At 43.3% G+C, this 27,768-nt stretch overlaps 1 protein-coding gene across 3 annotated transcripts; it reads right to left on the reverse strand.

The window, feature by feature from the left end:
• Positions 1–5,789: 5,789 nt before the first annotated feature.
• Positions 5,790–13,041, reverse strand: LOC136494446 (GDT1-like protein 2, chloroplastic). 3 transcript variants are annotated; one of them, XM_066490611.1, is made up of 10 exons: positions 12,727–13,041; positions 12,053–12,199; positions 11,783–11,966; positions 11,092–11,139; positions 7,953–8,049; positions 7,605–7,765; positions 7,321–7,386; positions 7,166–7,216; positions 6,970–7,074; positions 5,790–6,114 (listed from the first exon to the last, which is right to left on the reverse strand). In XM_066490611.1, exons 1-10 carry the CDS (start codon positions 12,861–12,863, stop codon positions 6,049–6,051), a joined length of 1,062 nt encoding a protein of 353 aa, XP_066346708.1. In that variant the 5' UTR covers positions 12,864–13,041; the 3' UTR covers positions 5,790–6,048. The 3 variants fall into 3 exon arrangements, with proteins under 3 accessions (XP_066346708.1, XP_066346707.1, XP_066346709.1); XM_066490610.1 differs by having other exon boundaries at positions 12,053–12,209; positions 12,722–13,041; XM_066490612.1 differs by having other exon boundaries at positions 12,053–12,209; positions 12,727–12,858.
• Between the last annotated feature and the right edge of the window lie 14,727 nt (positions 13,042–27,768).

Raw genomic sequence — 27,768 nt, forward strand, 5'->3', positions numbered from 1 at the left:
CCATTTCCACTCGGGAATGTCAAGAGGCTTTAGCAATCCTACAGGCCTTTGATGTTCAGCCTTGACTATATTATAGGTGTCACATCATGCCACATGTCCCACAATGTCTGTCTTCATGCCTTTCCACCAAAAGTGTTTCTTCAAGTCTTGATACATCTTTGAACCTCCAGGGTGAATATAGTACTTAGAATCATGAGCTTCTGACAGAATTTCCTCTCATAGTGCTGGACCAGAAGGTACACAGATTCTATCCTTGAACCAGATGGTTCCTTGTTCATCTTCATGGCGGTTGGTCTTGTAGCCTAGTTTCATCAGACCACGGAGATATTCGATCTCTTTACAACTTTTCTGAGCTTGGCGGATGTGATCTATGAGATCATACTATATGCAGAGCTCATTCAACATGTCATATGGTAGTATCTCTAGTTGGAAATCTTCAATTTCTTCCTTGAGCTCAGGTGGTACGGATTCAGTGATCAACGTGTGACAGTAACTCTTGCGACTGAGAGCATCTGCAACTACATTAGTTTTTCCTGGATGATAGTGAATTTCCAAGTCATAATCTTTAATCAACTCTAGCCAACGGCATTGCCTCATATTCAAATCTTCTTGAGTGAAAAAGTACTTCAAGCTCTTGTGATCGGTATAGATATCACACTTGTTGCCTATCAAGTAGTGTCTCTAGATCTTCAAAGCATGCACAACTACTACTAACTCAAGATCATGGGTTGGGTAACGGTTCTCGTGTTCCTTCAACTGTCGGGAAGCATATGCTATCACTCTTCCACCTTGCATCAATACACAACCAAGTCCTTGACGGGATGCATCCAATAGACCACGAAATCTTTGCTGATATCAGGCAATGCTAGCACAGGAGTTGTGGTAAGCTTCTATTTCAATTGGAAAGAAGTTGTAAAGCATTTATTCTTTGGTTTGATTAATAATTACTTTGTGGTTTATTACTTTAAAGAAGTTGTAAAGCAATTGGAAATCCAAATCACAATTTGAGTTGACAATGTATGCATTACTTTATTTGTTAGAATTTAAATAAACATAATTAACAAATGACATGCTATGCTCATGAAATTGTCTAGTTGGGTTACAACTAATGAAAAACCTAGGGTTGGCTCCTACAGTTGTCACTCAACATTGCATGGGGTTAGAAACATAAAATTTGTAGTTGTGATTTTTGGTGTGTGGATTTTTGGGTTGTTACAGCAAGGGCAACACCACGGATCACATGCTACAAAATAGGATCATCAACATGGTGTTGTTGAAGCTCACACCTTATATGGTTTCTGCTCGGGCCTCTCCAATTCCAACTATATGGATACATCAGCGGTGGCTATGGTCTTCTTATCACTAGAATGGATCGCCCTGAGCCCTCAAGCTTTTCATTCCCATCGCAGCAATCTCAAGGACCACTTCTGAATAATCAAGTGAGCCTCAGCCATCAAAATCTTGCTACTTCCATGGTAGGATGTGACTAGAGGAATGGCGTCAGATTAGCAATCGTTTAAGAGAAATTGAGAAGTTGTTCCAGAGGTTTTATGGACCCAAGTAGAGAAGTATCACGCCCCATGGTTATGTTTGTGTGTCTGGGCCATTACCAAATACCAAGTATAGGTGTCATATATAAGTTATGTCATTGTCCCCCGTCCAATGTTAGTGTTTAATTTGTCAGACGTTCCATGGTTAGTTGGTTTCCATATATTAGTTGTTCCATCGGTTGTTGGGTGTCCATATTATTAGTTGTTCCATTGGTATTGGGTATACATGTTATTGTCTACTCCGTCTGTCTAGAGCAGAGATCAAACATCGATAAACTTTATTATTAGCAATGTCAACTTTGATCCAGTGATGCAAACTTCAAACTGAAGCTCATAAAATAAAACGAAACAATGACACTATAACACGACCTACCTTTGCCGACACTTTTTAGAGTGGGCAAAGGGTACCTTTGCCGAGAGATAGCCTCCCACCAAAACCTTTGTCGACAATTTACAAACAGTCGCGTTAGAAGCTGGATATCATATGTGTGCATGTGTGAAATTAAGCTTGCTGTGGATTGTGGTCAATGGTAATCATATTCAGAGGAGCTAGTTGACAGCCCTTTCACTGGCTACCGGGCCTTGACGCTGGCCATCTTCACCATGGCTGCCTGATATTGACGTTTTCTGACACCTGCTTGTCGGGGATCATGATGTATTGATTCCTAAAGCACCGTGGGGTCATTGCTGGAGGTCCGTCTCGACTGGCACTAGTTCCTGAGTAACTTCATCAAACCCCATGCAGATGTTCGTGCGGCCTTGTCAGCGAAGCTCGTAGAGGTTCATGGTCGGTGACGGCGGGAAAACGAACTTGCGAGGAAAACCGGTGATAGTTCAAAAGGTAAAATAGACTCTATCATATCTGGATGCGAGTAGTATTGGCAACGCGCCCATTCGAGGCAACGTACCGGGATGTCAAAATGTACATCGACAGAAGCGTGGTAGAATAACATGAGGAAAAAGTCTACTTAACCCCTCACCTATCAACCATGGTCTACTTCACCCCTAAACTATAAAACCGTCTATTTTACCCCCTGAACTTTTCAAAACCGTCTATTTTACCCATCGGCGGTTTTCAATAGTGGTTTTGCTACAGTAACGGTGGTTTTACTATACTGATGGTGGTTTTGTCTTTTTCTTTTTTATTTATTTTCGGTGAATCTTTAAAAAATCATAGTAAATCACAGAAAAATTATAAAATAGAAAATCTAATTTTGTTGAACTCCACATGAGTAGATCTACACAATGAATATACAATATGATATGCTTTAGTACAAAATTTTTGCTGTAGTTTTAGATTAATTGAAAAATCCAATTTTGTCTGTAATTAATTGGAACAATTCATAGCTGCAGCTTCTGTGGTCCAATTATGGTGAAATTTTTATGGTAGGCTAATTATTGTATGCTTGAACTATAGTAAAAATTTCGTACTCATTGGACCATGTATAACTTAGTTATAGATAAAATCCAATTAATTACAGACAAAATTATATTTTCCAATTAATCTAAAGGTACAACAAAACCTTTGTAGTAAAGCATACCACATTATATGTTAACTATGTAGATCTACTCATGTGGAGTCCAACAAAATTGGATTTTCTATTTTATGATTTTTCTATGATTTACTATGATTTTTCAAAGATTCAACGAAAATAAATAAAAAAAGAAAAAGGTGAAACCACAGGTAGCGTAGCAAACCACCGTTACTGTAGCAAAACCACCGTCGAAAACCGCCCGGGGGGGTAAAATAGACGGTTTTGAAAAGTTCAGAGGGTAAAATAAACGGTTTTATAGTTTGGGGGGTGAAGTAGACCATGGTTGATAGGTGGGGGGTTAAGTAAGACTTTTTCCAATAACATGAGGCCAGAGCCGATGCAGTGACAGCGTCTCCGACGACACGTTCCAATGATGGGCTCGACAGCCAGCTGGACTGGGAGGGGCCTTCTAGCCCTACTATTATGTTCTTCCTATTCCTCCTAGCAACTGTTTTTTAGGTAGTGTTTCTATCCTCCTCAATATTTCTATCCCTAAATCTGTGTTTGACTTTCATCTCCTCGTCTCCAAATAGCTTCTAAGTCTCCAATAATGGAAGCTCATATGTTCCCTCTCTACATGACAGATGGGCTGCTTTGACATCTTTGTAAGTTTCAGAAAGAAGAGTATTGAGCAGTTATCTAATTAATTTTGGTACATTTTCATTTTGTTCAATTAATTACGACTGTTTTAGTTCAACTTTGACAATTCAATTATTTTTCCTGAGTTCTAGACAATAGGCCCAGGTTAGCAAGGATGCATTTAAGCAAATTCATAACCAGCGAAAATAAGAACAAATTAAACTAATAATGTTATAATAGATAATATAGTATTTTGGTGCTCATACAACTCTTGTTGGTATTATCGTCTTCTGCCATCCCCCAAAATTTAGATCCTACCTTGAATGGATGCCTTGTATATATTTTCTTTACTCTCCTTTTCCTTTTTCCTTGCCTTGTATAATAATTGGCAAGTTTGAATATACTAGCGGAGATGCACATGCGACACGCACGTATTTATAAAAAAAATATCTTTTATAGTGAAGGTGTATTAAAGAAGTTTTAAGAAATCAATTCTTCTTGAGCTCATAGTTCTAGATTGAATTCTTTTGGGAAGTCTGCGTGAAAAAACAAAGTTTCATGTCTATAATGTAAATAAGGTCCAATTTAGTTGGAAAACCAGGAAATATATTACATTTTAAAAACACATTTATATTATCAATTAATCATGTCAATATTTATGTACAAACATCGAAGTGTAACCATATATTGCTTTTAATTTGAAAAACATATTGTATGCGTATTAATCAAATTATTATTTAATGTAAAATTCAGAAATATGTGTGGCATGTTCAGCGAATCAGCGTAGCTGCTAATATGTATCTCACGTTAGCAAAAGTACACAACAGGAAGAACGGATCGAGTCAGAGCTAGATCAGAAAAACAACTTGGGATTAAAGATGCTAAGACTGGACTAGGAGAATCTGTATTTGTACGGAAATACTTAATGAATGGATAGAAAGTTACGTAGTTTCTCCACATGATCTCTGCTCACGTACGTACCTCTGCTGACCAAAGATGAATTGGACACCCTGCATCTATTGAGTCCTGACGACGTTCTGCTCGGCTGGCTTGCTGCACCCACAAGGATGGTCGGCATTGAGTGCTAGCAATTGTCGTGACGAAGCTCCTAGCTGTGACGGTAGGGCGTGCATGGATGGACAAGCAGACAAGGTTGATCGGATCAACATGCATAGGGTAGTCGGACGATAATCTCGTGCAAAGATCACGGGAACACACGTAGGTGAGCGAGTTGACATATGAGAGTTATTAGAGGAGACAGATCGATGGATATCATGGAGAAGATGACCACACGACATGGCCTTCCTGCGATGTGGTGAGTTTCCGGCAAGGGTTAGGCAAGGGTTAGACAACAGCCATCAGCAGCGTGCGAAGTCTCGAGACGGTGGTGGTTTTCTCCATCGGCCTCTCCTCACCGGCGGCGACGGCAATGGCAGTACCTGGCCCGGGTGAACTTGTGGCATCGATGGTTCCTTCGTTACGCAGCTAGGGTATGTACCTGACCAAGAGGGAGTCGAGCTACCGTTGCGCAGGCGTACGTGACCGTGAGGGACTCGAGCCATGGGATTGAGGGGGGCGAGGGGGACTCGAGCCATGGGATTGAGGGGGGCGAGAGGGAGTCGAGCTGCCGTTGCACAGGCGTACATGACCGTGAGGGACTCGAGCCATGGGATTGAGGGGGGCGAGGGGGACTCGAGCCATGGGATTGAGGGGGGCGAGAGGGAGTCGAGCTGCCGTTGCACAGGCGTACATGACCGAGAGGGGCTCGAGCCATGGGATTGAGGGGGACGTGGGGTAATGTTAGATCTCGGACGGTGGAAGACTCATATGACACGGTATCTATATCAAACGGTTATTAATGAGAGAGTAAGATCTCGAACGACACAAGGCTCATATGAAACGATGTCAAGATCAAACGATTATAAAAGCAGGATAGCCCCTAATAAAAAACTCACTCTTTTATAGTGCGATGAGTTTGCAATTTTTTATATATAATTGTGTAATTTTCCCTTTTTTCGGGTAACTGAGTTGTTTTTCAGCACAATTCATCCTGGGAGTTCCTTTTGTCATTGTCTCCCATGAATGAACAATAAGCACATGATCGACAAAAGTCAACACTAGATCCTTAGCAAGTAACTTCTCATTTGAACAAATCTAACTAAATTATTTGAATGGTAACATCTGTAAATTGTCCATATGATGCAGGTTTCCAGTCTGTTTGATACAATTTTTGGCACATCGAAATCATCTCATGGAACCCAAAAGATAACGTCTATCTACATACAACATGTGCAAAGCCTACTTGGGTTTGCCCCTCATCTTCAAAATCTAAGACCACACTCGAACTGCGAAGTCTTTCCCTAACCACAGATTCTTCAGATAGATTAGAATACACCAAAAAGCGTCGCTGCAGCGAAGAGCAAAAATAGTACTCCTCCTAACAAGCCAACCTGAAAAATAATGTATTTCCATGAGTCCTAAATCAAAAGGGTATGCAGAGCAAGGCGACAACAATATGGTAAAGCATTCATGATTATACCAGAACGAGCGATCAAAAGCAGCGGCGTGCCTTGCAACATTAGCGTGGAGACAGCCCTAGCTCCGAGAATTCTTGGAGCTGGATATCCCTAGCTCTAAAATTTCTTGAAGCTGATCTGGGGTAGACTCTAGACTAGAAGTGTTTGTGTGGCCATCTTTTTCGTACTCTAGATTAAATGCATAAGTTGAAACCACTTTAGTTATAAACTCTAGTGCAAAACTCCAAAGCTGGAAGTCCAATCTTCCAGAGGCGTTCACAGGAGGCAAGGATGTGCATGCAAGCGTCTGTACTGTGTTTTAGGTATTTGCAATTAAATGAAGCACTGGAATTTTATTTAGGATACAAAACAGGTCCTGAGTAACTGCTTTAAAATCCAAACTCTTCTTTTCACTGCTTAAGTAAACAGTATGGAGATCTGGAGCATCACGGTCACACATACAACAAATTTTGTCTTTATGTGTTCTTTCATAGATAACCCATGTCCACACAAAAACACATTACAAACTCAAAACTATTGTTTGTATTGAATTTGTGCAATGATTTTTTTTCTCATAATCATTACAAGTTTTTATTTTTAATTTGGTATTTTTGTAAGTCTACAACTTATAATGAATTAACCTAAATTATTTGGGCCTAGAGGCTTTGTTATTGTTGTTGACTTGTTGTTTTGAGTTTATGAGCACCATAGATTTTACATAAATGTTGACAAGTTACCAACAGTTACACGGAAGATCATCCATGACCAAAGGACCCTTTTTTGTCTTACCAGCTTCTCAGACAAGTAGTTGGCCAGGAATGCTCCTCCAAGAATAGCAAGGGCTGTTGCAATCAAGTGTCCAGCTATGGCTCCACTAGCAACACCCAAAGGAGACTACAAAAATAAGACAGCTTAGTAAATGCTTACACCAGCTAAACCAAATAATTTAAAATTGAATATTTGTATAGACAACTCTCAAACAGACCTGAGCAGCACCCAAAGCAATTGTAGCAAGCATAGAGCGATCTCCCCACTCCTACAGGTGCAGAACATTTGGCAAGCTTATTGTTTGACAATATCTAAGGACCATGGTCCCAAATGTTCTTGGCAAATAATTTCAGTGCAGGAGATACAGCTTACAGCAAAGAAAACAAGGCTGAAGGACTTCCAAAGGACTTCAAGAGGACTGGTGAGCTTTTCAGAAACCTGTAACATGGTAAATGACTTTCAGTAAAGACCAGAGAAAAGGCTGGGAACTTTTTAGAGTACTTCAATTTGTCAGGAACACGATTCAACAAAATCTCAAACTCGGAGTATGGGTATGGTGCAAATTTGCACCAGCTTTCAGGTACATAATGTAAAAGCAAACAATTATAGTTTTTGAAAAGAATTCTCAACATAATCACTTTCTGGACAAGGACAACCTTTTCCTTGACAAGCTCCTCGGCATCAGCCAGTTCCCCACTTTCCGAATTCCCCTGAAGGTTCCCGTTCGCATTATCAGGAAGTGCTAATGCATCTCTTATTGACTTGAAACCAAAGAATGCCAGCAGAGCAACTGCAGCATACTCTCCTATTGGTAGCGCTGAAGGAACACCATGGTATCACAACTATCTTGTTAGCATAATGAGATAAGCTTACCACAACTAAACACAATTTCAGAAACAATGAAAGATCGTACATTACAATTACAATACATATAGTTACCACAAAAGACATGAACATTTCTTTCCAAACATAATTGATTATTTACTAAAGTAGTTAATACTAACTTGTTTGAAACTGTGCTGGCACAGACTGGAAAATCCGTCCAATTATAACACTCACGATAGTCATCAGGGAGAGAGCAGCCACTGACCCAAGTAAAACCTGCTCATAAAATTCACAAGAGATACAAAATGCTGAAAACATCTGCTGAAGAACTACATATTGTTCTACAGAAAAAGAAAATAAGGCAAATCATATAGTTAATACTCCCTCCGTCCACAAAAGGATGCAATTCTCACTTTTTGGGAACTCAAACAATTTGAAATTTGACCAAAGTTATATAAAAAGGTACTAATATCTATGATACAAAATAAGTATCATTAAATTAATTATGAAATATAGTTTTGTAGTAAACCTAGTTGGTACAAAAATGCTAATACTATTCACTATAAACAAGTTAAGGTAGTTTGACTTGCACAAGTCCCATACTTGCATTCTTTTGTGGATGGAGGGAGTAGAAGAATATTTGAATATACTCCACATGCTAAACAAATTTCACTGGAAAACTGAAACCACCACTTCAAAACAATAATTCTCATATACACGGCAATGGGAAAATTTGTAGCACTAAGTTCTTGGAAAAAGATCCCTGTTTATCATAGTTCCAGTTACGACTTCAACTCAAAAACAACGTGCAATGCAAAATTTCAGATCACATATATTCAACTGTCCTGGAGTCCTGTTGCACATACAGTCCTCGCCAACTGGCTATACAGTCCTCGCCAACTGGCTACCTCCACCTGATCTCAGGTTTCTGCCGTGTTGTCACTGGCAACGTTCAGGCATAAGCTATGCTATGAGGGGGTGCTAGACTCTGCACTCTAGCCAGTGACCAATGGAACACTCCATACATATGAGTGATGTCTGATAAAGCATGATTTGAAACGCCATTCATAGTTTCCTTCGGGTGCAGTTAACAATGTCTGAATTTTGGTAAATATTTTATTTACAAGGAGATCTCTGCCCAGCAGTTTTTTTTGGGTGCGTGTGTGTGTGTGTGTGTGGGGGGGGGGGGGGGGGGGGGGGCAGCATGGTGGGTGCTGGCCTCCCCCTCAAAGGCTCAAACCCTCTTCCCTCCACCATTTTTATAGTGGCATACTGACATTTTTTTATTAACTAGCAAATATGCCCATGCGTTGCAACGGGTTAAAAAAACTATCAAATATTAATAGGAAACAAAAATAGGAATGTTACATATCGAATTTTTCCTTTCTATCAAATTTAAAAGATATAATTTATTTTTATATTATCCAAGTGTTAATGCGAAACGAGAATGGGAATGGCCACGATACTCATAATATAAGTTAATATTGGCCAAAACATGACATGTCCTATTAAGTTTGTATCAAATTAAAATGCAATTTTAATAGTTTCTTTTGTTTCATTTAAGCACAACAATGTTTACTCCTACATATATTGTAACTTTATTTTTTATATTATTCATGTCTTGGTAGGGTTAGATATTGAATTTTGTGACTTCTTTTAGTGACCTGTAAAAGTATGGAACTCTACTGATTAAAATAGGCAAGGAGATAGTTGCAGTCGTGTTAAGGATTGGTCTGTCCGTTGATGATTATGACAGATACTTCGCTCGATTTTCGTGTGGCAGCTCTCGTCGAGGATTGTATTGATACATGTGTAAAGATCGAGGATATGTTTTTTGTTATATTGAATTAATTATAATATTTGATTAATATTGGCAAGGAGTTAGTCATCCTCGTCGTGTCAAGGATTGGTCTGTTGTTGATGATTATGACAGAGACTTCTCCCGTTTTTTCACATGGTAGCCCTTGTCGAGAATTGCATTGATATATGTATACATCTTGAAAGTATATTTCATTTGATTATATTGTTTATTTTTAATACATTTATTTTAATTAGATTGGATGAAAAACTGCTCAAGATTTCAGTCTAAAGTTTAATTAATTGGACCATGATCTAGATTTTAATAGTAATAAGTTTTATTTGTAATCAAAACTACATGAACAAGCTAATGGTGGAAAATTTTATTTAGGGCCTGATCGTTTTAATCTTAATTCAAGTGGATTGGAGGGGATTTGATAAAAGCAAACATGCACTTAGTAGGGAAAGGTCAAGGGTTCAAATATCCAACACTATATTTATTATTTATATTTTTTATGTTTATATATAGGACAAATAGGAAACAAAAGGAGAAAGCCAGAGAACATGCAGCACGGCAAGCACGGTAAAGATCGAACCTACGCAAAGAACCGTCTGGCAGAAAATCATCTGGTAGAAAAGGAAAAGAAAAAACAAAAACACGGAAAGGATAGGTAGAAAAGGAAAAAGAAAAAAAAAAACGCGAAAAGGATATGGAACAGGTTACAGGCAGTCTACTCCAACCCCGGATGATTATTAGGTTGGACGAAACAAAAATTATGCAAGAAATTTTGCTTCTTTAGTATTAGGTACAGATACAGATATAGATTAGTAGTGAGAGATTTATAAGAGAAAAGGAGATATTCTAGAAAAGGAAAAAAGACCCATTCAAAAAGGAAGTGGATGTGCGAGTTGAAGAAAAAAGACGTGCGAGATTTTTTTTTTTTGTTCAGGGGAAAGACGTGCGGGAGTTGAAGAAAAAAGAAAACAGAAGGTCGGACTATATAAAAAAGAAAAACTAGAGTCTAGAAAAAAGAAGGTCCGATAGACGACGGAAACAAAATTTACTCGGACATGGAAACTGAGCAGGGTGTCACTCGGCAATTGGATTGGACAAAGTTTTGATTTAGATAGAAATTTTGCCTGTTTAGTATTAGGTATAGGTATAGAGGTATATAGACGGATTAGGATTACTGTTCCTATTCAGTTTATTGAGGCTCGAAGAGATCTATTTGTCCTAACTATCTAGGGTCATATAAGTCTAGACGGAAGAAACTCTCGACTACCAGTAGTTAGGGGGGAGGTGGACGAAAAAAATGGATGGACGAAAAACAATGGCCGGAAATTTTGCCTCTTTATTAGTAGGTATAGAATAGCAGGCACTTTGGAGTGACATATATACAAGTTTCTCTGTCAAGGATCAGATCATAGAGATGCAATATCGAGAGATGAGCAAAGAGGGAAAATCAATTAGCTAGGCAATAAAGTGGGGGCATATATTAAATTTCTATGCTCACAACATACCAGTGCTCTTTGATATTGCATCGCGAGTAGTGCAGCAATGAAAAACGTCTGTGATGGCAGAAGTGTCAAGGCAATCAGATTCCTTCATCTATTAGAAGTGCTTTAAACATAGAACATAATATGAAAAAGGAAGATATCTCTGCTGAAAAAAATTACAAATTGAACAGCATATAGCTACAATTGGTAGCAACCAAACGACAAAAAATTAAGAACTCCAATACATGTATAGTTGAAACTAAACAATAGCAATTCACTACAGAGGTAATGCAAAGTCCTCAACTCTTTAAATATAGTAAGTTATGATCACAACGATAGATGAAACTGCATGCTGCTAACAGCTAAGCTTCATGTACTTTACAAACAAAGGTTGTACTATTTATGAAGCAAAATCTCAAAGATGGAGATGGCGAATGAGGATGAAAATGAAACATCACAAAGAATGATGAGAACATTAACATATTGGTGAACTCTATAATATATACCAATGGCTGAACTCAAAAGAATATGAAAACCTCAAAACTACAGTCTGCTCAGTAAATTTACTGACTCCAAGTATGTTGTGAATGTTTCAATAACACTACAAAGTGCAGTATTTCTTATGTGACTGTAAAGAAGGTGAAGAGCCATCTTGCAGCGTATCTGGAAGTTCAAGATGAGAAGGGGAAAAGGCCAATTGAAATAAATTTTATACCTTATCTCCAATCTCAGATACAAAAATCAGTGTAAATGCTGCTGTGAAACCTGATTTTGCTAGCATAGCTACAACTGCAGAAGGTTGTCCTTTAAAAAAAACGAAAAAACTAGTTGCCAGGGCACACAGAAGTAGCACGGCACCAATGGATTGCAGGTAACGAGATCCTGAAAGTTGTTTTGCTCTGCGATGCATTGTCAAGGATAGAAGTTCAGTGTACAGGAGGTTGCATGGAAATGGAGAGAAAACAAGGGGAGGGTGAACACTAACAATTTGTTGGGGTCTCCAGTAGAAGAGGTATCCAAACGTTCTCCATGGCTATTTGCTTCATCTTCTCCATAACTCCCAGCACCAACATTTACATTGGACATTTGGGCCCTGATGTCATGCCTTATTGGTTTCATCCAAGATAACAACCTACATTTTACTGTCAAATAACAAGGTAAGTAGTTAATCATATGGCAATGCCTGAGGCAAGACATAAATAGCATCTAAAAGATTATGGGAGCCCTTTGAGTCAATAAAAGATGGTCTAGGTAGTGTTACAGATCTCAGGGCTAGTTTGTGGTTCATATATCGTTCTCCAGAACTTAGTGACTTATGTATAAACTCTTAGCAAATTTAATAGGGTCTTACTGTTATGGCTCCAAAAAGGATGTTTTCACCAAATGTTACATCAAGAAGTAGGAAAGAAACTGCAAAACTAGTGTTCAATATCCATAACTTGCTGCCATAGTGTTCCTAATTCTCGAGCTATCTGAGCCTCGAATTGGTCTATCTAGATGCAATTCGAATTGGTTAAGGTCGTGTCTGTCAGGCATAACGGAGGTCCAGCGACATGAAGGAAAGCCGGTGATCTAGTGCACAGGTGAAACGAAGCAAACGAAACATCTAAGAAAGGTCGCAACAGCTACTGATTTTGCTTCCAATGGCGCGTACCAAACCTGACCGTGGCCACCGCCTTCTGCTCGGGCTCGGCGGGGACGCGGCGGGGACCCCTCGCCCTCGCAGCCGGCGGGCGCGCCCGGGCGGCCGTGCCTCCCCCGGGCCACCGAGCGGCAGTACTCACCAGCACCACCATCCCGTGGATGCCTGGCGCCGCTGGGGTGCGCTGTCCACCGGCGCGCCGGGAGCTGGAATGGGCGACAAGAAGAGAGCACGGGAGAGGGAGAGGGAGAGGGAGAGAGAAAGAGAAAGAGAGAGCGCACTGAGGATAGCAGCCAGCGGAGCAGCCTGCCCAAGTGCGGAAGTGCCCAGTACCTTCCTTCCTTGGTTCTTTCACCCTTTTCCCTGGTTGTATGTATGTATTTTTATTTATTTATTAGTGGACACGTTTGCTGGGCCTGTGCTCGAAGCAGTAACTCTGTGGAGGAACGATTACGAGGTCCAGCCAGGCCCAGCAATCTTGAGTTCGCTAGAGAGGACCACTACGGTTGTGAATTGTGATGCTTTGAGCTTAGAAGAGATGTCAACGGGCCTCATTTCCGATTCGCCGTGGGAAATTTATCGATGGGGAAAAACTTACGGAAACACTGCACCCACTCTTTTCGCCACCCGCACCATGCCCATCCGCCCTCTTCACCACCGCCGCTCCTGCCCCTTCCACCTGGGCCTCTGTGCGCCGTAGCCCAGCTCCGCACAGCCAGTGAGCTCACCGGTGACCTCCATACGCTACCCACCCGCCCTCTACGTGCACCATTGCCCGTGCCACCCCTACACCACCCTCTGTGTGTCGCCGCCTAGCCCCGCGTTACTCGTGAGCACATCAGTGTCCTCCACGGGCCGACGAGCCTCCATTTGTGAAGCAGCAAGGAGATGTTTACGTTGAAAGAGCATGTTGCAAACTTATGTTTCAAGTGTGTCAGAGGTATGTTGCAAGTGTTTTATATCGATGTTGCAAAAGAAAATCGGGGTGTTGCAAAAGTAGATTAGAACGTTGCACATGTTGCAATGACAAAATACACATGTTGCAAGCCTATGTTTCAAGTGTTCAGGTGTTTTAGACGTATGTTGCAAATGTTTCATCTGGATGTTACAAAAGTAGATCTTGGTGTTGCATATGTTGTAGTGGCTATACACGCATGTTTCAAGTGTTTCATCTCTTTTAGGCATGTTACAAATATTTCATTTGGATATTTCAAAAGTAGATCTGGTGTTGCACATGTTGCTATGGCTATACACGCATGTTTCAAGTGTTTCATCTGTTTCATACGTAAGTTGCAAGTGTTTTATTTGGATGTTTTAAAAGTAGATCTCGGAGAAGCACATGTTGTTGCTGCTAGTGCGTAGTCGTGGGTCACCGCTCGTGCCTGCTGGTGGTGGTGCCGCTGCTGCGTGCATGCGGGCGCGTGAAATGAAGCGGGCTTAGGATGGTCCCATGCGGCCTCTGGACCGGGATGGGTGCGGAGCGAGGGAGCTGCGTGCGTTAGGCACGGGTGCGGGAGCACCGTCTGACGCTAGCGCCCCGGATCGTACATCCGGGTACTAGCAAGTACGAAAAACTTATCAGCTCTACCTCTCAAAAGTTATCCTACGTACTCTTCTAGATTTTCTTGAAGCTACATCTATTTCTTCAGTTCTTAGGTTAAGTTACAAATATATTTGTTCAGTTCTTAGGTTTACAGTCTATTTGCATTCTTTTTTTTAATATCTCTGAGATATCAATCTTAACTATAAATTTATATTTGTGCTGCAAATTCATACTTTATAGTCTAAAATGCATTGTCAGAAGAATATGAAAGAAGAAAGAATGCACTTCTTACTCAGGTCTATACATGCCACATCTGCCGGCAATAACTTTATTTTTTTTAATTTCTCGGTGTTTTTGTCATATTTGATTTTTCTCTTTGGCACCAATAGTTACGTCATTCTATATAAATGGATTAGTCATCCAATTATCAAGGTACTCACATCGCGATGACTTTTCATCATTTCCCTTCCTACGATTACAGCTGACATTGTGCAATATCTCTCGATTTGGAACTCTCATGAATCCTCCCTACTGCAACCATATAGCAGGTAGGTACAACTATGCTATTGTTTCCTTTCATTGCTTGCAAATTTTCTTTAATCTACATCAAGAGAAAATTCCTTCATTGCCATCGAAAACTATAACATTCTCTTCATTGCCATTCAAAATTATATGTTCCCTTCGTTGCCATCAGTTTTAGATTTTCCGTTCCTTCGTTGCCACTGCTGTTACAGAGGAGAGTTACGGCGTGACTTGCTCCCATACCCGACGTCTCAGACACCATCGCAGGGCTGGCTTGGGGTCATGGGCTCGACGTCGCAGGGTTGGAGCAGGGTGGCGTGGCGAGGTCGGTGGAGGCTCGACATCATGGCACGGCATCGAGGTGGTCGGGGATGTCGAGCGCGTCTGCGTGGTTGGCTCTGAGGCGGACGCGACGAGTGCGGTGGCGTTGCGATGCCGGGGTGGATTGCAGTGCCGACAGGGCTCCCATGACGCGACGGCTCCGGGTCAGGCGGCTCGAGGCGAGGAAGATGTGACGGTGATGCTGGAGCTCGGAGCTGCTCGGCGTACAGACATCGACGGCAGCTCGGTGCAAGGGACGCCGGTGCTCGTCGACGTGGAAGATGATGAGGCCGACGGTGGTGGCGTCTTCCACGAAGAGCAGCAGGGCGGCGGCTGGAGGTGATGGCGTGCCCGGCGGAGAGCAGCAGGGCGGCGGGGTGGAGCTTAGCGTCACGGAGAAGGCTCGGACGCTGCTCGAGGATGGTTGCGCTTGCGTCAGCGTGGCCCACGATGTCGCGGCGGCATCGAGGCAGAGGCACGATGAGGCTCGATGGCGTCGCGGGCTCAGGATAACGGACAGAGCACCGGGCGGCGGGGTTCCTGGCCGTCGCGCTGGCGAGCGGCTCCAGGAGGTGCCTGCCCGCCGGCGTTCTCTTCCTCCTTCCTCGGCCGCGGCAACTCCAGCTTGCAGCCCCACCCAAGACCCGCATCCTGCTTGCCCCGCGCAGGCCAGGCCAGCGCAGCCCCGCTAAGCGCACAGCACGCAGCTCCACCGGCCACCTGCCCCGGTCCGGCTAGCCGGAGCTCCTTCGCCCGGCCAAGCACCGCGCCTAGCTCCCCCCTTCGTAGACTGCCCGCGCGCTCGCCAGCGGCGGCGTGGCTGGCTCGTCGTGGACGCCTGCCCTCGCGCTCGGCCGGCGGCGGCATGTCGTGGACGCCCGCCCACGTGCTCAGCCAGCGGCGGCGTGGCTGCTTGTCGCGGACGCCCATCTGCGCGCTCGGCCGGCGGCAGAACGGCTCGCTCGACGCTGTCGCTCTCCCGCGTGCTCGCCCGATGGCAGCGCGGCTGGCTCGACGCGGTCGCCCGCCCGCGTGCTCGGCCAGCAGCGGCGCGGCTCGCTCGACGCGGTCGCCCGCCCGCGTGCACGGCCAGCGGCGCACGGCCAGGCCACCCCACCCGCGTTCTTGTCTAGCGTCGGAGCAGCTGGCTCAGCACGTGCGGCTGCCCTCCCGTGCTCGAACCTGCTCGCTCGGCGCTGGAGATGGAGAAGAGAGAGAGGAAGAGGATGGGGGCAATCTTGCGGCTCCTGGTATGGACGCCGAGGCATGGATGGGACAACAGCCAACAGGCGGCGGCGACTGCATCGGGAGCAGGGCGACGGGGGCGGCGCTACTGGCGCGAGCGGCGGCGCTGTACGCGCTCGCCATGGTGCAGTTCAACGGCAGCGGCGGCGACAAGGCAGACAAGGACCCGCTCGCAGGGGTGGCGCTGTGTGCGCGCGCCGCATGGCTCGGCCACGTCCTGGCGCTCCGCGAGCTCAGCCACTGCCTCCAGGATGGCTACGGCGTGCGCCGCGACCCCGTGGCCGGACGCCACTTCCTGCTCCACGCCGCCACGTGCGAGCTCGTCTCATCCTCGCTGCACCACCTTCCTCCCTTCCACCACCGTGAGTCCACCACCTCCTTCCTCACCTCGACCTCGACCTCCTCGGCGAGCGCCAGCCTAGGCTACGGCGCGGGCACGGCAGCCGCGAGCGCGTGGAGGCGGGGCCACGGCGTCGACGGCGGCCGCGAGCGCACGGAGGCGGAGCCGCAGCGCCGCGACCTCCGCGAGCAGGGCCTCGCGCTCGGCGCGCCACCGGGACCCCTCCCGCTGCCATCGCTGCTCCACGTGGAGCCACCGCGCGTCCTCGCGCTCCTCCCAGGACGATGACGACGACGAGCCAGTGCCGTGGGCAAGGAGGACGGAGGCGCGCGCGGCGCGGCGCGGGCATGGAGGATGGAGGCGGCTCGGAGCAGGCAGGGACGGACGGAGGTGGCGCGGGCAGGGACTGGAGGACGGAGGCGGCGCGGGCAGGGACGCAGGAGACGGACGGGATCACGGGAAGGTGTGGGAGGTCGCGGCCGATTTGTGGAAGAAAGGAAGATGGTATAAAGATAACGGCGTCACATACGGTCCGTGAGATAAAGATGACGGGAATGGCAAGTAGGAGATGAAGTTAAATTTCTAGTGGCTATGAGGGGATGGACTAATTTTTGATGGCATGTAAGGGATGAGTTAAATTTCCAATGGCATACAGGGAATTTGCTCCTACATCAATGGGGGACCATGAATAAGATCATGGATGTGAGTTAGAAAAGATTACCATAGAAAATAAGTGTAGAATTGAGATCAAAGGTCTTGATCTTTAGACTAATTTGTATTGTTCATTTTCCCTTTTATCTGACTGTTAATGGAAAAGGTGCAATAAAGAATTGAAAAGCTATGTAGACATGTCAACTATTATCTGCTCAAGAGGAATGCGGCATTCAAATTGACCTAGGCATCATTTTGCTTTTCTCAGTGAATTTTATGGTCACGTGATTGTGGCAAGAGATGTTGAGGTATAGATGAAGAAATTTGAAAATCTCTATCTCTATATCTATCTATCTATACAACTAAAAATTTTCTATGGTCAACGTCTACCCGGCAGGACGATAGGTTGTGCGACCCTGCATCTACCACGACAGGACGAGTACACGTGCGACACCACAGCCTCCGACAATTTCTACCTCACCGAACGACGAGGGCGGACGAAGGGGCGCAGGGGTAGGGCGTGCAAGCGCGTGCGGTGGGCCGCCTGCAGGGTCCGCGGCTCCGCCGCTCCGAGCGGCATAGGGTAGGGTGCAGCCGCGTAGGGCGCTGGCGCCGAGGCGGTCGAGGCGCCGAGCGTGAGGCCACGAGCGCCGGACGGCCGGGCACCACGCTGCCACGGGCGAAGCTCCTCCCTCCGCTTGCCCAAATCCCCGCGCCCCTGTGTCTAAATTCGGCACGTCCTGCCCTGATCCATCCCCTTCTCCGCTTCCCAGCGATGGGCGCCGGCCTTGTCTACCGCGGTGGCCCCTTCTCCGCTTCCCCCGCCACCGGTGCTGCAGCGGGCGGCCGTTCTCGAGGCTCGCCACGTCCTCCTCTGCCTCCCCTTCCTCGGCCCCCTCCAAGACTGCGTCCACGTCGGTCACCAAGACGGTGAACGGCGCCCACCACTTCAAGATCGCGGGCTACTCCCTCTCCAAGGGGATCGGGGTGGGGAAGTTCATCGCCTCCGAGTCCTTCAACGCGGGGATGGCGCTGGCTACCTCTCGCTATGTTGGTGAGGCACGGGATGGTGGGTGAGGAGAAGGTCACCGAGGTCAGGTGGTTCCTCGACTCCAGTGCGGTGCCCGACGTGCCTGCTGGACCACCCAATTCGTCAGCTACTGCTAGGAGGGAGTCCTTTGCGAAGAGGGCAGGGTTGGCCACGAACCCCATGGGGAGGAAGTTGTTTTAGGTGAGGGAGGCGAAGCAGAGCAACTTGTGTGTTGCAGCGGATGTTGGGACAGCAAAAGAGCTACTTGAGCTTGCTGACGAGGTATACATGCCATTAGTTCTTGTGTATTTGCGATGCCTTTCTACTATTTGCTAATAGTGTGTTAATTTGTTTGCTCCATTTGTGTTGGTTGGTCCAGAGATTTGAATGTTGAATACTTAGGTTGATATCTTTTCTGATTTTACACCAGATTTTGGGGCCAAGCTTCACACACTATGTTCTCTTCTGACATCATCTTTCTTATCTTCTCTTTTGTTGTATTACTGATCATCATTCTTTTATTGTGTGTCCATAATAGCCTTGGATTTCAAAAATTGTACTTTGTCTATCACAAATTAGATGTCGGTCCTCATAGTAGAGATGTAGATGCAGTATCCTTTTGTGTAATCAAAATGGGTTGTCCATTACTGTAAGGCAAAATTCCTACACTAGGCCAATCTACTTGGTTCTTTAGCAGCGTTAGCACAGGCTAGATAATTTAGTACTAAATTCCTACATTAGGCTCTTCCAGTTAAATATGATATTATCTTCAATTATCTGTTATGTTGAATAATTTTTCAGTTCTCCTGTGTCATCCGATGAAAAAAATGTTGAAAATAATTTTCAGGTACAAAACTGATACTATCCTTCATCCAAGTACCAATTACTTGCCATCTAATTTATCTATGTATGAGTTGTAGTTTTTTTCCTTGCCTGGAGGAACTGATGCTAACCTTCCATTGATTGAGAAACAGAAATGCTTGATTATTTTTTATTTTTAGATATAGGGTTATTTGTTATTTTTAGAATCTGGCTATTTTTTATGTTTATTATCAGTGCAACTGTGTTTCGTAATTATAGGATATTAATTTCTTACATTGACATATTCTCCTGGTCGCCGGATCAATGATTGGTCTTTACCATCTTTTGTATAACAGAATTGTTCTCTACATTGCTTATATGGCTTGGTGTTAACCCTTGTTTTTTTGGCATGCGGATGCTGGAGCAATGCCAGTTGCCAAACAAAGTGATTCAGTTATTTTACACCAATTCTGTTTATACAAGCTGTAAACAGTAATCAGCTACTTAGATTAATGTGGCTAATTTTCTATCGGTGCAGATCAGTCATCTACTGTACTCTTTCTCGCTTCTTTCGGTCTACTTGCGCTGGTGGCGCACTTGGAAAATAAATTCTCTAGAATCGTGCTGCACCTTAGCGCCCGTGCAGCACCGATGGCATGCTTGCCACGTACGCGTCTGCACCCACCAGCCGAAGGAATAGAGACGGTTACTCATTGTGGCTCCACGTGGAAGAAACGCGCAGCTAGCTGATTCAGACTCATATGCATTGAGATTCGCACACAAGGATACATGGATGGCCTGTGCTCGGTGCTTCATGGGCGCCGTGGTAAAGCTCACGCTTGGTTTTCTTGATTGTTGCCGTAAAGATCAAGTGATTATCCTAGAACCAGATTAGCTCCCATGATTACAGCTTTGGCTTGATTGATTCATATGACACATCAGAATCTTGAGACAAGTGGGATGAAGGTGATGCAACTGGTTGAAAGGTCCTAATGGCTAGAGGAGGGTGAATAGCCTAATAAAATTTCTACAACAACACTTAACAAAAGGTTAGACAATTATGAGGCGAAACAAGTGTTGCGCTAGCCTACTCAAAATGCAAGCCACCTACCACAATTCTAGTTTAGATAGTGTCAATTCACACAAGAGCTATCACACTACCCTATGTTAGTGTGCTCTCAAAGCTAACTAAAGAGCTACACCAACCAAGCAAGCAAGCTCTCACAACTAGCTACACTAAAGAGCTTGTCAACTAGTTTGCGGTAAAGTAAAGAGAGTGATCAAGAAGGTTATACTGCCATGTAGATGAAAGAACCAATCAATCACTAGGATGAATAACAATGAAGACCAATCACTTCGGAACCAATGATGAACACAATGATTTTTTTACCGAGGTTCACTTGCTTGCCGGCAAGCTAGTCCTCGTTGTGGCGATTCACTCACTTGGAGGTTCACGCGCTAATTGACTTCATACGCCAAACCCTCAATAGGGTGCCGCACAACCAACACAAGATGAGGATCACACAAGCCATGAGCAATCCACTAGAGTACCTTTTGGCTCTCCGCCGGGGAAAGGTCAAGAACCCCTCACAATCACCACGATCGGAGCCAGAGATAATCACCACCCTCCGCTCAACGATCCTCGCTACTCCAAGCCGTCTAGGTGGCGGCAACCACCAAGAGTAACAAGCAAAATCTGCAGTGAAACACGAACACCAAGTGCCTCTAGATGCAATCACTCAAGCAATGCACTTGGATCACTCCCAATCTCACTATGATGATGAATCAATGATGGAGATGAGTGGGAGGGCTTTGGCTAAGCTCACAAGGTTGCTATGTCAATGAAAATGTGCAAGAGAGGTGAGCTTCAACCGGCCATGGGGTTTAAATAGAAGCCCCCACTAAATAGAGCCGTTATACCCCTTCACTGGGTATAACATGGGCTGACCGGACGCTGTAGTCCAACTGACCGGACACAACACCGGGTGCTCCGGTCGTGAATACCGGACGCGTCCGGTCGGCATACCGGACGTGTCCGGTAGCCCCCAGACTGACACGTGTCCAGTTCAAACTGACTTAGCCATTGCTGCCCCTTCTGCTGATGACCGGATGCTCACACCAGACGTAGAACTATGAATGACCAGACGCAGAGCCACTGAGTTCGGTCGAGTCCAGTAAGCCACCAGGCCGACCAGATGCGTCTGCTAGAAAATGACCGGACACTGAGCCTCAGCATTCGGTGGAGTACAGTAAGCATCCTAGCCCAACCAGACGCGTCCGGTGATACCGGACCGGACACTGCCAACGTCCGATCGGCTGTCCTCCGTATACTGATGTTTTCTGATTCACACCGGACGCGTCCAGTGTGGCAACCGGACGCGTTCGGTCGCTGAGTCTGTCGCCAAAATACCAGACGTGTCTGGTCACATACCGGACGCGTCCGGTCATTCTGTAACCAGCGCGACTAACTCCTCTTCGACTCTATCTTCTTCACCCTTGCTCAAATATGCCAATCACCAAGTGTATCACCTTGTGCACATGTGTTAGCATATTTTCACAAACATTTTCAAGGGTGTTAGCACTCCACTAGATCCTAAATGCATATGCAATGAGTTAGAGTATCTAGTGGCACTTTGATAACCACATTCCGATACGAGTTTCACCCGTCTTAATAGTATGGCTATCAAACCTAAATGTGATCACACTCTCTAAGTGTCTTGATCACTAAAACAAAATAGCTCCTATGGTTTATACCTTTGTCTTGAGCTTTTTGTTTTTCTCTTTCTTCTTTCCAAGTCTAAGCACTTGATCATCATTATGATATCAACATCATCATGCTATGATCTTCATTTGCTTCATCACTTGGAGTGTGCTACCTATCTCATGATCACTTGATAAACTAGGTTAGCACTTAGGGTTTCATCAATTCACCAAAACCAAACTAGAGCTTTCAATCTCCCCTTTTTGGTAATTGATGACAACCCTTATACAAAGATATGAATTGAAATTCAATTGAATCCATGTTGCTTGCCCAAGCATATTTACCATGTGTAAAAGGATATGGACAAGTTTCATGAACCCCAAATGGTAGGAATTGCTCCCCCTACATATGTGCTAAGAGTTTGGATTGTAGCTTGCACATATGCTTAGATAGGAAATATAGAAGTCAATGTCTACCACATGATGCTAAGGTATAAAAGATTGACCTTTGAAGCGTGATACCAATCGGAGTGCACCAATATACCATCCTTAGCACCATGGTTAGCTTAATACCATTTTAGAAATATTTGGAAGTGAAAGCACTAGATATCCTATGCATGCTAGTTTTCATTTCATCATTCAAACCAACAACTAGCATACACCACACAAGCATGGATATTGAATTTTAAACTTATGCCATGCAAGCAAACATATGAAATGCACATTCAAATGCATCATACAAGTTCATGAGCTTGCTCCCCCTACTTGTGTGCTCAAAATTTTAATTTATCCCTTTCCTTTTTCACTTCTCTCCCCCTATGTCATATATCAAGTATATCTTTATGTTTCTCTCCCTTTATGATATTTCTCCCCTTTTTCACTATATTCTTTGTTTCTCTCCCCCTTTGCCATTAATGACCACAAAGGTTCAAAATATAGATAGTATTACTTGTAGGGTCGAGATTATCAATGTCAATCAATGGGGTGAGGATCAAATTTCCAAATTTGGTTCAAACTAGAATATATGCCAAAGATATTTAACTCGGTTTCATCCAAGGACAAGCTTATTCACACCTCCAAATAAGGGTTATCTTGTACCATGTTGAGATAAATACTTAGAGCTCATTTTCTAGATCAAACACTAGGTTTACAAGCCCATAAACATGTCATATGCTACCACTAGATCAAGTCAAGCATAGAAGCAATAGTGATACCATATAGACATCAAAATCATTTGATTTTCATGAATGAGCCTAATAAAAGAGAACCACTTGAAAGGTTCTAATAAAATTAAAAATATGACTAGATACACTAATCATGTCCTTAGCAAAGATGTATGTCATGCCAATGAACTTTTACCTTGGATTGCTCGAAGGAGAGGCATGTCATATGAGTGGGGGTGCATCAACACATATTTGAGAAATTCAATATGTTCAACTCATTCCTTAGCTTGCAAAACCTTTTCTCATCCAATGGCTTGGTGAATATGTCGGCAAGTCGATCTTCGGTGCCTATACTCTCAATGCAAATGTCCCCTTTTTGTTGGTGATCTCTTATAAAATGGTGGCAGACATCAATGTGCTTTGTTCTTGCATGTTGAACCAGATTGTTGGTCAACTTGATTGCACTCTTATTATTACATAGCAATGACACTTTCTTGAACTTGATTCCAAAAACACTCAAAGTGGCCTTCATCCAAAGTATTTGTGCACAACAACTACCGGTGGATATGTATTCGGCTTCGGCGGTTGATAATGCAACACTATTTTGCTTCTTTGATGACCATGAAACAAGTGATCTTCCCAACAATTGACATGTGCCTGAGGTGCTCTTCCTTTCAACCTTGCATCCTGCATAGTCCGAGTCAGAGTAACCAACTAGCTCAAACTTTGCTCCTTTGGGATACCACAAACCAACATTTTGTGTATGCTTCAAGTACCTCAATATTCTCTTTGTAGCCTCCAAATGACTTTCTCTTGGTGAGGCTTGAAATCTTGCACACATGCATACACTAAACATGACATCCGGCCTTGATGTGGTCACATAGAGTAGGCTTCCAATCATAGTCCGATATAATTTTTTATCCACCATATTTCCACTTGCATCACTATCCAAGTTGCCATTGGTTCCCATTGGTGTGCTAATGACTTTGCTATCACACATGCCAAATTTCTTGATCATGTCCTTGATATACTTGCCTTGACTTACAAAAGTACCATTCTTCAGTTGCTTGATTTGAAGACCAAGGAAGTAACTCAACTCTTCGATCATGGATATCTCAAACTCATTAGCCATCATCTTTCCAAATTCATCACAAAAGTCTTGATTGGTTAATCCAAATATGATATCATCAACATAGATTTGCAATACAAATAGATCCTTTCCAATCTTCTTGATGAAAAGAGTGGTGTCAACCTTGCCCATTGTGAACCCTTTAGAGAGTAGGAAATCCCTCAATCTCTCATACCATGCTCTAGGTGCTTGCTTCAAGCCATACAATGCTTTCTTCAACTTGTATACATGGTTGGGTTTCTTATCATCTTCAAAACTGGGAGGTTGCTCAATATATACTTCTTCATTGATGCAGCCATTAAGAAATGCACTCTTAACATCCATTTGATAGAGCTTGATATTGTGGGCACAAGCATAGGCTAGCAAGATTCTTATTGCTTCCAATCTAGCAACCGGGGCATATGTTTCTCCAAAGTCAAGACCTTCAACTTGTGTATAGCCTTGTGCTACCAATCTTGCTTTGTTCCTTACTACTATCCCATCTTGATCTTGCTTGTTTCTAAAGACCCATTTGGTTCTAATCACATTGTGTCCCTTTGGTCTTTCTACCAACTCCCATACTTGATTTCTTGTGAAGTTATTCAATTCTTCATGCATAGCATTTACCCAATCAACATCCTTCAATGCTTCATCTATCTTCTTTGGTTCAATGGATGACACAAATGTGAAATGCTCATAAAATGATGCCAATCTTGATCTTGTTTGTACACCTCTAGAAATATCACCAATGATAGTGTCCAATGGATGATCCCTTGCAATATTGGTTAGTTGGAGGATAGGAACTTGATTGCTTGCACTTGCTTGATCATTGGGTTGAGATGATATACTAGCCACTTGATCTTGTTCATTGTCATAAGATCCACTTGCATTAACTTGATTTGTATTATCTTGCACATTTGAGTTAGAGAGCACTTGCACTTGATCATCTTCATCATCATTCACTTGCCTAGGCCTCAATTCACCAATATCCATGTTCTTCATAGCATTTGAAAGTTGAATGCCTCTAATATCTTCCAAGTTCTCATTCTCTACTTGTGAACCCTTGGTTTCATCAAATTCAACATCATGAACTTCCTCAAGAGTACCACTATCCAAATTCCAAACTCTATATGCTTTGCTTGTAGTGGAATAACCAAGTAGGAATCCTTCATCACATTTCTTGTTAAACTTGCCCAATCTAGTGCCTTTCTTCAAGATATAGTATTTGCAACCAAAGACCCGAAAATATGCAATGTTGGGTTTTCTACCATTCAAGAGCTCATATGGTGTCTTCTCTTTCAATGGGTGACAATAGATGTGGTTGCTATAATAGCAAGTCATGTTGATAGCTTCGGCCCAAAAAGATTGACTCACATTGTACTCACTAAGCATAGACCTTGCCATATCAATGAGTGTTCTATTATTTCTCTCAACAAGGCCATTTGATTGAGGTGTGTACTTGGCCAAGAATTGATGTCTAATTCCAAATTCATCACACAACTCATCAATTCTAGTGTTCTTGAACTCATTACCATTGTCACTTCTAACTCTCTTGATGGTTGTTTCAAACTCATTATGAATGCCTTTGACAAATAATTTGAATGTTGCAAATACATTTGCAAATACATCACTTTTGTCCACTAGAAAGAATACCCATGTGTATCTTGTGTAGTCATCCACTATTACAAAGCCATATTTGTTTCCACCGATACTAGTGTATTGTGTTGGCCCAAACAAATCCATGTGCAATAACTCAAATGCTTTGCTAGTGCTCATCATGCTTTTCTTAGGTTGGGTGTTTCCAACTTGTTTGCCGGCTTGATAAGAGCTACAAAGCTTATCCTTTTCAAACACAACATCTTTCAAGCCTTTAACTAAGTCATGCTTAACCAATCTATTCAATTGTTTCATTTCAACATGACCAAGCCTTCTATGCCATAACCAACCCATGCTAGACTTAGTGAACAAGCATGTAGATAATCTAGCTTCACTAGCATTGAAATCAACCAAGTATACATTCTCATATCTAAAACCTTTGAAGATCAAATTAGAGCCATCTACACTTATGATTTCTACATCATCTACCCTAAATATGCATTTGAATCCAAGATCACACAATTATGCCACGGATAGCAAATTGAAGTTCAAGCTCTCTACTTGCAACACATTGGATATGCTTATGTCATTTGATATTGCAATCTTACCAAGCCCTTTGACCTTGCCTTTGCCATTGTCACCAAATGTGATAATATCATAACCATCATTGCCATTGGTGTTGATTGAGTTGAACATTCTTGCATCACCAGTCATGTATTGAGTGCACCCACTATCAAGAACCCAATGCCTTCCTTCGGCTTTGTAATTAACCTACAAAAGAAGATCAATTCTTTTTAGATACCCAAACTTGCTTGGGTCCTTGAAGGTTAGTCACTAAGCTCTTTAGTACCCAAATGGCTTTCTTCTTTAAGCCCATCCATGGTTTACTAATGAACTTAGCCTTTACACCATTTGTACCCTTAGTAAGCATATAGCATGAATCAAGCTTTATGAAGGATACATTAGCATTTTTGCTTTTGTTTTTGCATTCATGCTCCTTATGACCCACTTGCTTGCAACTAGTGCAAAACTGACCATTGTTCTTCACAAAACTAGTCTTGTGAGGAGCAAAGGCCACTTTGCCTTTCTTGGGGGTATAGCCCAATCCCTCTTTGTATAGAGAAGCTCGTTGGATACCTAAGCACATAAGCAAGCGGTCCTCACCACCATAAGCTTTAGCTAAGGTGTGAGTGAGCTTATTGACCTCCTTCTTGAGATTCTCATTCTCAACCACTAGTGAGGTGTCACAAGTGAGACCATCACTACTAGATGAGGTAGAAGTGGAGGTGCTACAAGAAGGGTTAGTAGGAGCAACAATGATAGGCATAGATAGTGATTCATCAATTATATCACAAGTTAAACCTACATTGCAAGTTTCAACATGCTTCTTTTTATTTTGCTCATCAAGCAAAGAGGAATGAGCCTTTTTAAGCTTTTTGTGAGCTTTGCCAAGCTTCTCATTGGCTTCCTCTAGCCTCTCATGAGATGCATTTAGCTCATCAAAGGCTTGCTTAAGGGCTTTTAGTTCCTTACACAAGCTTTTGCATTCTCTTCTCTTGATGTCAAAGTGTTCTCTAGCATCTTTGGTGGGTTCATCATCACTATCACTATCATGGTTATTTTCATTTTCATTTTTATCATCATGTTCTTCATTGCTTTCATCATCACTAGTTTGTACCTTAGTGGCCTTAGCCATGAAGCACGATGAAGATTCGAAGAGAGAAGGCTTCTCATTGATAGCAATGCTAACAAGAACCTTTTACTATTTTTACTACTCTCTTTGTTTCTCTCCCACTTTGTCATCAATAACCACAAAGGTTTAAAATATAGATAGTATTACTTGTAGGGTCAAGATTATCAATGTCAATCAATGGGGTGAGGATCAAAGTTCCAAATTTGGTTCAAACTAGAATATATGCCAAAGATATTTAACTCGGTTTGATCCAAGGACAAGCTTCTTCACACCTCCAAATAAAGGTTATCTTGTACCATGTTGAGTTAAACACTTATAGCTCATGTTCTAGATTAAACACTAGGTT

Source organism: Miscanthus floridulus, chromosome 11, assembly GCF_019320115.1.
Source record: "Miscanthus floridulus cultivar M001 chromosome 11, ASM1932011v1, whole genome shotgun sequence".
NCBI classification, from domain to species: domain Eukaryota; kingdom Viridiplantae; phylum Streptophyta; class Magnoliopsida; order Poales; family Poaceae; genus Miscanthus; species Miscanthus floridulus.